The sequence below is a fragment of the Anguilla rostrata genome, chromosome 1 (genome assembly GCF_018555375.3).
Source record: "Anguilla rostrata isolate EN2019 chromosome 1, ASM1855537v3, whole genome shotgun sequence".
NCBI classification, from domain to species: Eukaryota; Metazoa; Chordata; class Actinopteri; order Anguilliformes; family Anguillidae; genus Anguilla; species Anguilla rostrata.
Genome location: NC_057933.1, coordinates 71187793 through 71202792, shown reverse-complemented (window position 1 = coordinate 71202792; position 15000 = coordinate 71187793). Strand labels below are relative to the sequence as shown.

Here is a 15000-nt window from a genome sequence, read left to right as displayed (position 1 = left end):
AGTAACTCAAGAAATGACAAAAGCACATGGCAACTGATATTTTATTGAAAGTATAGGATATTTCATATACATATACACACATACTTTCACAATATCACTACATGACTTGCATTTGCATCTCATGTTGTACAAGGTAGGACCATCATTAAATCATTAATTTGTTGATTTTGTTGATTTTGGAGAAAATAAAATAATTTTTTCCGAAAGTATATATCCCCACTGTTTTATTGTCCAAAGGCTACCCGTACATTCTGAAATGCAATAATACATCTCTGTTTTAACTACTAGCCTAGGTAAACCCAAAGGAAAGAATTAGAGTAGATATCTCATCAAGCAGCAGTACTTTTCTACATCTGGCTCTCAATATAGGGATGGCATGACTAAAGGAAGCCTTTAGGGATGACTCTGACTGGTGTCTCATGGGAAATGCGGTCCTAACTCACCTAACAAGGACACACGCACACGCACGAACATTCTCACACACAGATACAGTACAAGCCTCTGAAACACCTAAGGATTTCAAAAGCTCTGAGGTATGCTGTTTTAGAGACACAATTCAGCTGCACAAACGCGTGACACACGGAAAGCTCACCTGTACATAAAAGCTAACATACAAAAATGTCAGAATGACAATTTTCCGTTCCACAACCACACAGACGGCTTAAAGTTGGAAGTGTGAAAGAGATACGGAACACTTCGTATTTCTCGACACAATTCCGTCAGGAGTGCGCTGGACAATGGAAAATGGAAAATGGGGTGGCAATGATTCAGAGACTATTACAGGACCTGAGCAAGAGAGACGTACAAACATGCACAGACAGGACCAGGAAAAAAGGCAGACAGCCAAAGAGATGTGTGCAAATGAAAGCTGTGCCAGTAACATTCACATAATCATTAGGGCCGTTCCCTTATGGCAAAATGATGTTTAGACAGTAGCACATATTTCTTATTTCCTGACATATTCTACTTTATGTGAAAGACTACATACAAAAATATGATCACAATTATTATTAATTAATAATATATAATCAATAATATATATTCTGTATTTCTTTTTTAAAAATGTGTATTTACTATTATTTACTTTTTTTAATATATTGTTTTTCATAAGGGATGCATTGCAATCTATTTCAAATTTTGAAAAGATGTGCAGAAAAGAGAAGGAAAGCATATATCAACAAAGCATATAAAACAATGACAAGCACGACAAAAATATTACTAATGTACTAATGTAAAAAAAAATAATTCAAGCCTCAAATGAACTTAAAAAATAAATAAATATAATTTTATTTCCATTTTAGGACTTTAGTTCCACATTTTTAGCAATCTTGTTTTTTGAAATGTATAACTTAAAAACACAACACAACACAAAATTTAAAATTAACACGCATGAAACCTTGATTAAATACAATGACAGATGGAGTTTATACTGACTTAAATTATTTATGTTTTTGGTTCTGGATTATCCGGGATATTGATCACTTTTGAAAATGTGACATTAACACCATATCAACCATCTCTTCATACATACGACCTTGTTCATTTTACAATAAGCAATAAATAAACATAACATCATACTCATGGCTTTCAAAATATACATATTGAATATCCCTACTCCCAAAGTATAAAACAAAACAGATTTATGGATTATTACAGAATGATGACACACAGGGAATGTATTTTCCGAACAGTATGTGTAAATGTACAAGTACACTTACAGAGCACGCACCGTAGCAACAGTAGTTCTAATGACATTCTGGGCCAACGTTTTGGAAAAGTGCTTTATCGACACATGAAAAAACGGAAAAGTCAAGAACAAGGAAAATCTACGTAAACATAATCTGTTAATAAAAAGAACGCGTGTGTCCACGAGTGAAATATTCACCTGCGTGGCATTTTGTGCGGCAACAAATACAAGGTTCCGCAGCCAGAGAAATGTGCCGCAGCTTTTTTTCCCCGCTGTAGACAAAACCCATCGTATTACAGTAGATAAACGCACCTAACTTGTCGACCTGCGCCGCTGCTGCAAGGCTAATCGAAGCAGAGTCATGACACGACCACTTTTCTGCCTGTAACAGACCAGTGTTCTGTACTCGTTGCATTACCGACGTCAAAAAAACACCTTTAATTTCTGCCCCACTAATCGATGTCATATCAAACTCCATGACTGACGTTGATTAGACATCTAACGGACGTCTAACCGAAGTCTGGTAGCAGTTACAGTGAATACACATACAGACATGCTCTGTGAGACATTCAACTCCCATGTTTTATAATGTATTATTTGTTAAGTTTACAAATTTGGAAAAACAAGTGTAAGTCTTAGGGCCTCATTTACTAAGATCTTTATCGCGTGCAAAAACTTTTAGCATACAAAAAATAATAACAACCAATGATTGGTGCAAAGCAAATACCATGACCAATGTTATCGGTAAGGCAAAGGTAAGGCCATGATAAGGTCAGTTCATGTTTTGGTTCATGGTTATTTTACAGCAGACAGACAGAAACTAGATAATTTTCAGAGGAAACCAGGAAATGTATGAAAAATACTTCAAGGGGAAAGCGGCGATTTTCCCTTTTCTCCAGAAACAATACAGTAACACGCTCAAGTGACCTATCAGATGAGACGGTTTTAGATTTTCAGAGAAGATGGCTGTTAAATTGATAACACTGTGGCAGCCATTTTATCTGCAAAAAAGAAAACCTCCCAAGCTGATAACCAGAAATAATTTGGATACTTTATATTCCTTTGAATTTAGAAGACCAGTGACCCAGAATTATGTGCGTTTTTGGCAAGTTAGCTCGTCAACCTTATTAACAAACAGTTTGTTACTTGAAAAAGACTAATTCCCTCAAGAACTTGACAATCGAAGCAGTAATCAAACGACTGACACTGAAAAAGAGCACGAGAGCACAGGACGCCCGTTACTTTAACCACAATGCATCAGTCACACATACCAATATATCCCAACCTTCACCCTGTACGTTGCATATTTGAACAAATCTACTTGAACTACTTCCTACGACATTCTACGTGTGTTTTTGGCCCCAACCCTTTCCTACAGTAAACTCTACATTTACACATTTACACCAAGCTCATTGTTCAGTTGCCCACGCGCCGCCTATGCGTTGGCGCGAGGTCTGTTTACTTTTTGGCCTCCACTCCGAACTCCACCATGGGCACCTTCTCGGTGGTGGGCGAGACGGGCAGGGTGATTCCGTCGGAAGACTGGGCAAGGCCAGAGCCAGGGGCGGGCCCCGCGAAACCGCGGGAGATGTCTTCAAACGTCCTGCCCTTCGTCTCAGGAACCCGGAAGTAGGTGAAGACGAAGAAGAAGATGAGGAAGATCATGAAGATGATGAAGACATAGGGTCCACACAACTCCTGGAAAACAGAGCAAAGGAGATTGAGAGAGGAACTCAGAAATAGAGAGATCACCTTAATATAAATACAATAACAATTTCTCATTCAACTTTGATCTTTTAAAACACCCTTATCCATTAAATTAAACTGCAAATGTTACAGTAACCATGAGGATTATCATAATTACATACTATATTAATTAGATAAAAGTATAATTTCATTTTCTTTCCCCAAACCAGTAGAATATTACACTTTAGCAATATTACCTTCTGTACGGCACTCATAAGGGATGTAACAACTAAGAACATTACCCCATTTCCTTATACAGTAAGCACTTTGAGTAGCTGTGCAGTTACTTTTTCACATGGGTGATATGGGTGTTTGATAACGTTTTCCATTAGATAAATTAAATAATTATTTAAAAATGTGTTTTGTGTTTACTCAATTTCCCTTTGTCTAACATTTATCTTTTGTCTAAATCTGAAACCATTCAGCGTGACAAATATACGATAAGGTGAAATCAGAAAGGGGGAAAAAGCTTTTTCTCAGCCCTGTACAAATCAATCATTCATTTATTTTATTCATTCAGAAGTCAACCCATATCTAATGGCTACTGTTTGCTCTGAGTAGTTATCATATTATTGGTCAATATTATTACATTACTGGCTTTTCTACCTTCCCGATAATGTAATAAATGACCAATAAAGTAATCATTCCTCAAGTAGTCCAAAACAAGAGTGGAACAGAGGTAAAATACAGACTCTTTATAGTACTTATGCGTATATGAAAAAAAATCTAATTGAGATGGTAGAAAACAAGAGTGTCACAGACAGTTCAAGAGGGCAGCTGCAGTTAGTGCAGGTAAACAAACCACAAATTTCTCTAGCCACATACACTATGGTTCATCTAAAGGCCACCTAAAGGACAGAGTTTCCCTATTCTTTCCCTTTTCACTAAGTTATACAATCAGCAAAAGCATACAATCATATTAAACTTCCTCAATGAGATAAGCCTAATCTATGTGGGATGGTCATGCCATTTTGGGAACAGACTCGACACAGAATTTATTCTGTATAGGAGACCTACGTGTGAACATGGAAAACCACAACCCAACCCGGATAATTGAACCCGGTAATGTTGTGAGTTCCATGTGTGAAAGGGGCTATAGAGGGAGAAGGAGAGGGCGACATTTCATCTTGTCATAACCTGAGGGACACTGCGAGACCATCCTATTGTGCAGTGCTATTGTGCTGCTCTTTTTGTCTTGAGAATGCACATGTCATTAATATTTACCTGTAAATATGTATTTTTTTTAATAAATTTCTGATGCTTTGGCAATATTTACATATGCATTTCCTGCCAATAAAGCAACTGGAATTTGAAATTTGAATTTGAGAGGGAGAGAGAGGGAAGAGAAGAGACAAAGAGAGAGAAAAGAGAGAGAGAGAGCAGACTGCACCTCCAGTTTGGGGAAACTGAGGCCCACGATGAAGTTGGCAGTCCAGTTTGAGCAGCCCGAAACGGCCATGGCGCTGGGGCGCGGGCCCTGGGAGAAGAGTTCTGCCACGATGAACCAGGGGATGGGCCCGGGACCCATCTCAAACATCGCCACGAACCCAAACACGGCCGCGATGGCCAGGTAACTCATCGCCTGAATTTTAACCTGCTCATAACAAGACAAAAAAAAAGAAGAAAAAAAAAGAGGGCGATGAAGATGAGGGGCGTGTTCATCCACAGCAGACACTGAAGGATTTTACTATTCCCGATGGTGGTCATTACGCAAACTTGAGATATTCGGCAGGAAGTGGAACCCACCGCCAACAGGAGGGAGATTGTCATGAGCAGGGCACAGATGGCCATTCCACCCAATCCAATGAGGTGTAGCGTCCTTCGTCCCGCCCTCTCCACCAGGAAGAGCTGGCCAACAAATAGAAAGGAGATGGGTGTCACTGCAGGGCATGCATACGCAATGGCTCCAAAGCATATTACTGCAGATTTATGTAAACAGACTGCTGGCCATAACAGTTTTACTTACAGATACAACTGTAAAGACTGTATTCACGACTCCAGCTCCAATTGTGGCGTAGATGGGCTGGGTGACACCTGCGGTCTTAAATATACCCGTCGAGTAATAGAATACCTGTGAAGGTGGGATAGAAAGAGGGAATGAGTAAAGAAAAAAAGAGTTGGATTTACTGGTCTGTACAATTTTAAGCAGCTAACAGGGGGAGAAACACAGAAATAAAACTAGCAAACAAAATATTAAATTTACACAGTTTCCCATGCCATTCAAAATGTATGCCATATTCTCCCTAAATTTAATTCATATAATTGTTCTAATATCAACTGTTATTGGCTACGTCACATGACTATCCCTCCAGAGGCACACTGGGAACTGTAGTTCATTTACCGCATTGATCCCTGAGAGCTGCTGGGATAGCTGGAGGACGATGGCAATGATGATAGGCTGTCTGTAGGCCGAGGTGCGGAACAGCTCAGGGATGGTGACCTTCTTCTCCATGGCCATCTTCATGCCCTCCTCTTTCATCTCCTGAATGTCTTCGCTCACATCCTCAGAACCACGCAACCTCTGCAGGGCTGAGGGAGAGAGAGAGGATTGCTGTCATTCATTTAAACTGACATGCTGCGCCACGCACAAGAGAAGGCAAAAAATGGCCATAATGTCTTATGACCATGGCATACTTCCAGCAATTCAGTCCCTCAGACATTGTGTTCTGTGTGTACAAAACTTGCAATTCTGTCTTATGACTACACATTATGACTCCATTGTCTAGACTCCCACACAAATTGCATTAGATTCTGATCTGACTTCCCAACAGAATGCAGTTAGAATAATAAAAATAACAATAATTATAACGATCAACTTTATTTATCCTGCACAAAGCACTTTCCAACCATATTAGAAGCAGTATCCTTCTCTTTTCTGACTAGATTAGAAAGTTGTACAGTTCCAACGAGCTGAACTCAATGGACCACAGCCAAAGACCAAAACCACCCGAAGAAGCTCAACACAGCTTGGACAAAGTCACCAGAACCTGACAGGCTGCAGGGACCTGAATCAACCAGTCAGTGGAATGCCCACAGAACAAATCCACACTGAGAAAATGTTGATTAATTAATGTAATCATACAGTGTGCGCAACACGGAGACCTCTTTCGAACGTCAGCAGCACACAATGCCCCTTCTCGCGATGGATACGCTAAACCTGGACAAAAGTGTTCAAAGTGTTCTCTTCCAACAAGGCCTCACCTTTCTGTGCCTCTTCCTCCTTGTTCAGGTTAATGATGAGGTAGCGTGGGCTCTCAGGGCAGAACAGAAGCAGTATGCTTTGGAGTACAGCTGGAAAGGCCGTCAGCGCCAGCAGCAGAGGCCACAGGGTCGCCGAGCCTAGCAGAAACTCCAAACCAAAGATCTGCAAGAAGAGAGCATGATGGGTAAAGAGCTGACCCCCCCCTCAGTTAACTCATATGAGCTGACTGCCTTGATGAGCTGTTTGCAATGCAGCCCAAAGTCTATCAAAATGTATTTTTTCCAAGGATCCCCAATACAAGGCAGCAGTGTCAGCTAAAGTCCCACCCATCCATGGGAGTTGTAGTCCGGCAAGCTATGCTATCTCTCACCTGCGCTACCAGAATGCCCACCACCACGCCGAGTTGGTGCAGGGTCCCAAAAGCTCCCCGCAGGGCGGTGGGTGCCAGCTCTCCCAGATACATAGGGGTCAGACCAGTGCACATTCCGCAGAAGAGACCGATGATCAGCCGGCCAATGATCACCATTTCAAACGAGGAGCAGACGGTGGAGAGACCCATCAGAGTTCCACCAACCAGGGCCAAGATGTTCGCTACCAGCATGGACTTACGTCTGTCCAGGGGGAAGGAGGGAGTGAGAGGAAGGGCAAGAGAGAAAAACAGAGCAACAGAAAGAGATCAGATCAAAGCGGGAGAGCAAGAGAAAAACAAGTGAGAAATGAGAAAGAGAGAAAGGGGTGGGGGCATTAGTCAGTTTTAGATGCACATGAACGCGACCAGGCGGTATAATTCCGATTGACAGATCACAGGTGAACCTGGGCAGTCATGGCCGTCACTCACCTCCCAAATTTGTTGGCTATGACCCCGACGCTGAATGACCCCGCCATGCCCCCGACGCTGAATATAGCCACAGCGAAGCTCCAGACGATGGTGCAAACGTTTTGGTCGATGGGGTGTCCATACCTGTCTATCCAGGTCTCGTTGAAGAAGTCGCGTAGTCTCTGAGAATTCAACATCAGAGAGTGCGGCATTACACATGGAAGTTTGGAACAGGGAAATAATTTTTTATTTAATGGCGGTACTCTCATATCATGGCAACCAAATCCATTTTGTTTCCTGAAAACAGACTAAATAAAAGAGAATGATGCAGGGAAATGAATACAGAATGAAACAAAGAAGAGATTCCTTCACTTCCTACGCATTCAGTAATATTCTTCCTACACAGCATCACACAGAGCGACAATTCACTACACAGCAGTAATTACATGTGTCCACAAGGTGGTCACATAGACAAAGAAGAGCACAGAAAGTGACACAATAATTCAACAGGCAACGAAGAATCAAATATTCTGTTTTGAAAAACTGAAGAGCCATGTATTAAACTTTGGGCAAGGTGGGCTTCAATTAACTTAACCAACCCACTTACATTCACTTCACAACCACAGTACATAACACTATTAAAAACCTTGTGCTATAAAGAATGTGCAATTAAAGCCCTTGGCATTTTTTGCACACTACATTTTGAAATTATTGAAGAGTGCGGCGTAACTATGCATTTAGTTTTTGTTGCTTACTAGTTTTTGTCAGTAAGCTACATATACCCCCAATGTCGAGCCAAAAGCTATGTCCTGAACAAAACCGTTCTACTGTTATGCTGCCATGCGCGGGTGGGAAGTAGCCTGTCTGTACTTGCTCCTGAGCACAAGGGCCCTGTACTCTGATTTTAACCTTTTCCGATAGCATTCGCCAGTTTGATATAGGCTTTTCAAATATATGTCTCCTCTTAGAGGAGTGCCAAGAAAATTCCTCGCTGAAGATCAGAATTTGTATGTACAAAGTGTCCTGGCTGTCTGGATGTGTGCAGTCTAGCAGCATTCCTTGTCGGTAGGTGTTCCCCAAATACCGCTGCCCTCCTGCTGTAGGAGTATTCATGTTTTTTTTTTTGTTTTTTTGTTTTTTTACATCACAGTCCACAGCCACACCTAACAGGGGAATTGATGACACAATGTTCTTACAACTCAGTTACTGCATTGGAGTCATTGCTGTGTGGGACTGTAACTGGAATTCAAGCAAGTATGCCAGCATTAAGCTGCACCTTTGCTTTGCAATTAACAAAGAAATACAGACACTCTCTCGCTGAGATATAATGAATTGTTCTTCTTTCACCTAGACAGACACAGACTGACATACACATATACACACAAACCTCTTCTGGGGCATTGATGACTCCAGTGTTGTAGCCAAACTGAAGGGAGCCAATAACTGCTGTGGCTACAGAAAAAAGGAGATAGCAGGTCACCTGCTTCTTCTTCTATGAATAGCAGAGAGAGAGAGAGAGAGAGAGAGAGATTTATACATATTTAGTGATTTACTTCTGTTGCTGTTGATGCTGTTATTGTTATATATTATTACATTTATCATTATTATTTTAATATTATTATTATTATTTTACATATTATATATATATACATATATATATATATATATATATATATGTATGCTTTGGCAATAATCACATTTGTATTTCATTCCAATAAAGCAACTTGAATGGAGATAGAGAGAGAGATAGAGAGAGGGGGGGAGGGGATCTGGGGTAAGAGAGACTACTGAAGTGTATGCAGATAGTTTGCACTGAAACACAAAGCGGACACAGACATTGTTCTACAGCTCCTTGGCGTACAGAGTGCTCATTGTCAGCGGAGCCACAATAACTCATTCTACTCAGACGCTTATCACTGCGTTTTGAAACAACGTCGCTGAGGAAACCTCACTGTTGCGTGTTGCCAGTTACACAACAGCGAGGTTGGAGTAACTTGCACTTCTCCACACAGCCTGACATTACAGCCCTCTGAAACAGTGGCCTATCCACAGTGATCACATTCACGGCATAGTGACTTTCAGAACTGGCAACATTCGCACATTAGCAGTCGAACCAAGCGAGGTGAAACAGAGTTGAACAGCACACAAACATTTACTGGAGAGGGCATGGCAGTACATGACACTGTTGTACCGTCCTGAACTCTCTGTTTAGAAACATTGTTTCGTCACGCCAGTAAGACTCCATCGAATTGAACTAATCTGGAATGTGGTAAACATAAAATGTATACTGACACGGCGCGGACAAAACAACTCACTATCATTGACTTTCAGCTTCGCTCAGACATTAACATAGTAAAACCAGAATGCAACAGGCTATCTCTCTTCCTCCATTCTAAAGTCATCTGCTACCTCTCCTTTTTTTCCCTCTCTCCCTCTTACTCAGTCACTCCCCTCCTTCTTAGACCTCATGACTCATTCAAAACAAATGACAAACAAATATGATCGAGACGTTCAAATCCAAAATATGTAACGTCACAGAAACGCATGTCAAGGTTAAGCATTGCGTTAAGCTGCTCGGTATTGGACAACAGACAACGCAAGCTTCATGGAAAATTACTGCCACAATGAACAAAAGAAACAATTGAAATTCAATTGAAAAAGGTTTCTTCTTCCACTGACAATTCTGTAGTAAGTTATATGGGCTATGAATATTCTAGAATGTGTACTACAGACACAAAATGAAAATACCTAAAACCATTTGAAACACTGAGAGTTGTATCAGGGATATATGGAGTGAAGTCAGTCTTGCTCCAAAGCTAGACACAGTACAGCACAGTGCTTTTATGAGTACCACGATTCAAAGAAAAGTGAAGTTCCCATAAAGACGTTTTCTGAGCAAATGTGTCAACAGTGAGTCACGACACCGATTTACCTTTGGTACAGACCTAGAACAACACCGCACTTGTCTACTTAAGAAAGTACTACACGCTGTATTTGTGTCAGCGAACCAAGAAGATTAATTAAACCCAGATAGCACATAATGTGGCTCACACCATATCAGGTAAAACAGGCCCTGCGCAAATACAGTGAAAACAATCCAAGGCAGCCAGCCAGGGCAGTAATGAACATGTTCAGTTGACCAGCACTCAGAGGTGACCGCTAAGGCGGTTTTCACCGTATTTGTATATGACCAGCGCCCATTTTCTCAGCGCTTTCTGAGAGCTTTTTGCCTCAATCAGCTTTTCTAATTACCTTGATAATTTTTTTTGTTGTCTCAGCATAACTGGCTTACAAGCTGCCATTTTAAAATGGATACTGGGAACTTTCACAGAGTAAGAATGCGATACACAATTGTGATAACGATGATGGAGACACACCTCTTAAATGCCAATCTACCGTGGTTGCCGTGTGAATTCATGGCTTACTTTTAAAAATGAAAAATAAATCAAAGAAAGTTAGAAGTTAAAGATAACACAATTAACTGAAGTGAGCCAACATGGCCTTTACTGATTAACAATTTAATTTTTAGCAAGAAAGAAAAAAAGTAAAAATCAAAAACAACTAGAAATACTGCCTCGCGGTTGTATGCCTCCGCCAGCCAGTAGCCAGTTTGGATATAAAATGTCATCACTTCATCATTTTATCCTATTAGACATTTATATGAAACTCATAATGTCATAATTAGCGTATGAATTCTTGAGTTATGGCCAAAAACGTGTTTTGTGAGGTCACAGTGACCTTGACCTTTGACCACCAAAATCTAATCAGTTCATCCTTGAGTCCAAGTGGACGTTTGTGCCAAATTTGAAGGAATTCCCTCAAGGTAAAAACGTGTTTTGTATTCCCTCAAGGCAAAAAAGTGTTTTGTGAGGTCACGGTAACCTTGACCTTTGACCACCAAAATCTAATCAGTTCATCCTTGAGTCCAAATGGACGTTTGCGCCAAATTTGAAGAAATTCCCTCAAGGCTTCCTGAAATATTGCGTTCATGACGGACGGACGGACAGACGGACGGACAACCCGAAAACCTAATGCCTCCGGCCACGGCTGTGCCGTCACGGAGGCATAAAAATCGTTTTCTTACATGCCAACCTTGGTGAAACTCTGCTATGACAACTGGCCGTAACACACATAAATAAAGCTCCAGTGGAAGAGTAACAGCATTAACCCCTGACGACCATGTTGTGCAGGTGACCATGATGGAAAGGGAGCACCAAAAAATGGTCGTCATGTACAGGTAACAAGCCGTTCCAAGGGTGACCTCCATGGCAGGTTCCACTGTACAGGGTTTATTTAACAAGACTTGACACTACATGCACCGATAAGGGGAGTATATGTGGGTACTCCAGCAGAGATGGAGAGCTATATGTGCCGAGGCATGAAGCTCTTGTGTAAGAGGGAGAACATTCAGCCCCTTTGCTTGTAACCTCGACAGAAAAGTGGCAGTTTGCCAACTTCGCCGTAGAGCAGTTTGAGATCCGCCGATGAAAAGGTCAGCACAAACAGCCCACCGTTGCCATTGTTATTATTGTACATGCATTTCAGAGGCATATCGTGACAACACATCCCCTTCCAGGTCAGTAGTCAGTCTAATCAGAGCATACTCTTTATATTCTACAGTCATCCGAAACACACAGTCTCTCTAGCTCGCTTTCAGGTGAAAAGGACTCTTGTCCCATTCCCCCCGCATTGCCATAACAGATTCCCTGGAACGTTTTAAGCTTAACTGACATCCACTGAAATAAACAAGCAAGTACATGCAATTACTGTTTTGGACAGGAAGCCCAGTACTCCAGTGCATTCTGAAATTTAAGTTGCCCAACCGAGTACACATCAATGCTTGAAACTGAAAAACAAATGGGAGTCAGAAAAATGAATAGTAGAAACTGCACCAAAAATATGCATACTGTACACATTCAGACATTACTTCTTAGTTCACTCTAAACTGCAGTAGTCCTGGATGGCCGCAGTTGATCTGCTGGCTGCTGGAGTATCACAGCACTAGTGGTTCATTTCATTTGTTGATACACACACCTGGTTGTCGAGGCCCTAACTGGCGGCTGATTGAAAGGAAACCACAAAAAAAACCCACAAGCAGTGGAGCCCCCGAGACTTCAGTTTGATACCCCTGCTCTAAACCCCAGTCACAGAATCTGATGGTGCCAATCGCTGCAACACGGATATTGTATCGGCAATAATGTTAATTACACTGAATAGATGCAACGAAAACAGTGGATCAATGAGAAACACTGCATGACAACAGATGACAACCGGTCACTGGGATAAAAATCGCAGAGGACATTGGGCACTGCGCTGAAATAAGGACATATTCACCGACACACACACACATGCGCACACTCACACACACACACACCCACGCGTACGCACACATGCACACACACGCAAAATGGTGTTCATTTACTACTTTTCTGAGGCATCTCATTTCACAATAAGATATGAGGAGATGGCAGCAGAGCTGAAGATACAAAGGACGCTGCCACACCGAGGCATTTCAAAACCCACACCTGCAGGACTGTGCGTGTCTACAGGTCGTTATGGTTTTAGCCCATTTTGGCCTCGAAAACTGGGTGTGCAGAATTTAGCCAATCAATTACTTACATTAGACACTTTCGGGAAGTGCTAGAACACACACAAAACCATGGCCCTCCACAGCTGGAGTCTGAGATATTTTCCTTTAACAAGATCAGACGTTCTCGCTGTAACAGTGAAAAGTTCTGCGGCCACAACCCTCAGTGCATCCCTATCGCAATCTTCTTTCTCTGTGTCATCATCTCCCCTCTGCAGTCACAGTTCCCTCCGCCCCCTGCCCCCTGCACCCCCCACATTGCTTCATTCCTCCTCACTCACCCGAACATGCAAGAACAGGTCAGAGCGGCGAGGCGATCTTCAAGTTTAAACACCACCGGAGGATGGGCTACCCCCCCCCCCCCCTTTTCCTCCTATTCTTTTCGCCCAAATAGGAAAAGTACTGAATCGCATGTCTCGTAAATCCCTGGCTGACTCACTTAAGTTGCAGGAACAAAGAGAAGAAAAGAAAAGTTATATATAAATCCACACATAATGTTCCTCCCGAGAAAACAGACAATTATGTTATGGCTATTTGTTACAGTTCTTATAGGTCTACTGTGTGAAGAACTATACAAGGTTTGACAAAGATGGTTAATGCAGTATTAGGCAGACACAGTATTAGGGTTAGTAATAGCAGACTACATACATGGAAAATAACTTTTCCTGAAAAGGACGAGGTAATTCCGCACTTCAACTAGTGAAGTAAAGAGAGATAAAGGTCCCCACTCACCCTGTCGCCGTCTTCTATCTTCTCCATCTTCGATACCTGCACCGATGCACAACAGTGGATGCTCGTTACACACAAATGGATAACCGCTTCCTCTTTGCAACACAAGACTTTCAGACAGTGTAGTACGTTGTAAGAATTGCTGGCTTTGAACCTGCGAATAAAAAAACCCATTAAAGCACATAGCCTTTAGAAGGCACTTTTGACATGTAAAGTCTTACTTTTTCTCTCTCGAGCTACATGGCTATGTTAAAAACTATATAAGAAGGTATATTAGAAGATGTATAGGCTACACTACTCCGTAACACAGCCTTGCTTTTTGACATTTAAAAAAAAATTTTTTTTTTAATCTCTTCACTCCCCGCGGCTCTCCTCTTTTCCCTCGCTTAACACGCATAACTGTTGTAGCCCACGGTTGCGTTTAAAACCTTGAAAGCCCCATTTAAAAGATTAAATATGAATATCCTTTAAAGATATATTCAGTAACTTAATTAAATCTAAATGTTGATGCTTGTGCTAAGATTATTATTATTATTACAAATGTGTAAGAAAAGTGCGAAAATTTGGAACAAACGCCTCATAATAAATGCACTGTATTTTTTAAAATAATACTTTATAGATATTATACTATATTTACAAAATACGGTAAGTAAATTCATTTAAAGGTATTTACCTTAATTTCGAATCAGTCGTAAATGAAGCGTATGCTTTATCTTTCAAGTTCTCTACAATGCCGTAACTGCCGTTCGTAACAAATGTTTAGTGCCCGTTCTCTCTCGTTCTTATATACCATAGTAGTACTCGTATAGCTGCACGTCGCCACGCTTTGACGACAGTTCCCCCAACTCCATCTCTGGGCATGGGCGTTCATTAAAATTTTTTTCTCCTTTTCCTGTGTCACAGAAAAGATGTGACTCAGTTTTATCTTGTGACGGTCTGATGTTACAAATAGAAGAGCAATTTCAAACGAAAATCCTTCCGTGACCAGAACATATTTTATGAGGACGCCGCTGAAATAATACAATGATTATATACGAGCACGACTGCTTGAATTCCATTCTACGAAGCATTGTTTTATTGCCAATTTTATGCCTCAGTCAAAGAGAGTGTGTCCAATCCCCTAGTTTCCGTGGGGTTTTTGTTCGTATTTCCCCTCAAAAGACTTTAACTCACATCCAGTGCTTTCTATTGCACAAAACCTGTGAGGGTCATCCAAATTCACTTGAACTTAC

At 41.3% G+C, this 15000-nt stretch overlaps 1 protein-coding gene across 4 annotated transcripts; it reads right to left on the bottom strand.

Annotated features, from left to right (window-relative positions):
* Positions 1–23: 23 nt before the first annotated feature.
* On the bottom strand, positions 24–14600 carry slc2a3b (solute carrier family 2 member 3b). 4 transcript variants are annotated; one of them, XM_064309902.1, is made up of 11 exons: positions 14442–14600; positions 13772–13807; positions 8840–8941; positions 7474–7634; positions 7006–7246; positions 6635–6797; positions 5775–5962; positions 5400–5504; positions 5180–5281; positions 4824–5027; positions 24–3385 (listed from the first exon to the last, which is right to left on the bottom strand). In XM_064309902.1, the coding sequence occupies exons 2-11, from the start codon at positions 13796–13798 to the stop codon at positions 3146–3148; spliced, it is 1533 nt and encodes a 510-aa protein (XP_064165972.1). In that variant the 5' UTR covers positions 13799–13807; positions 14442–14600; the 3' UTR covers positions 24–3145. The 4 variants fall into 4 exon arrangements, with proteins under 4 accessions (XP_064165972.1, XP_064165944.1, XP_064165953.1 ...); XM_064309874.1 differs by having other exon boundaries at positions 8840–8944; positions 14442–14599; XM_064309883.1 differs by having other exon boundaries at positions 8840–8944; positions 13772–13922; positions 14442–14598.
* Between the last annotated feature and the right edge of the window lie 400 nt (positions 14601–15000).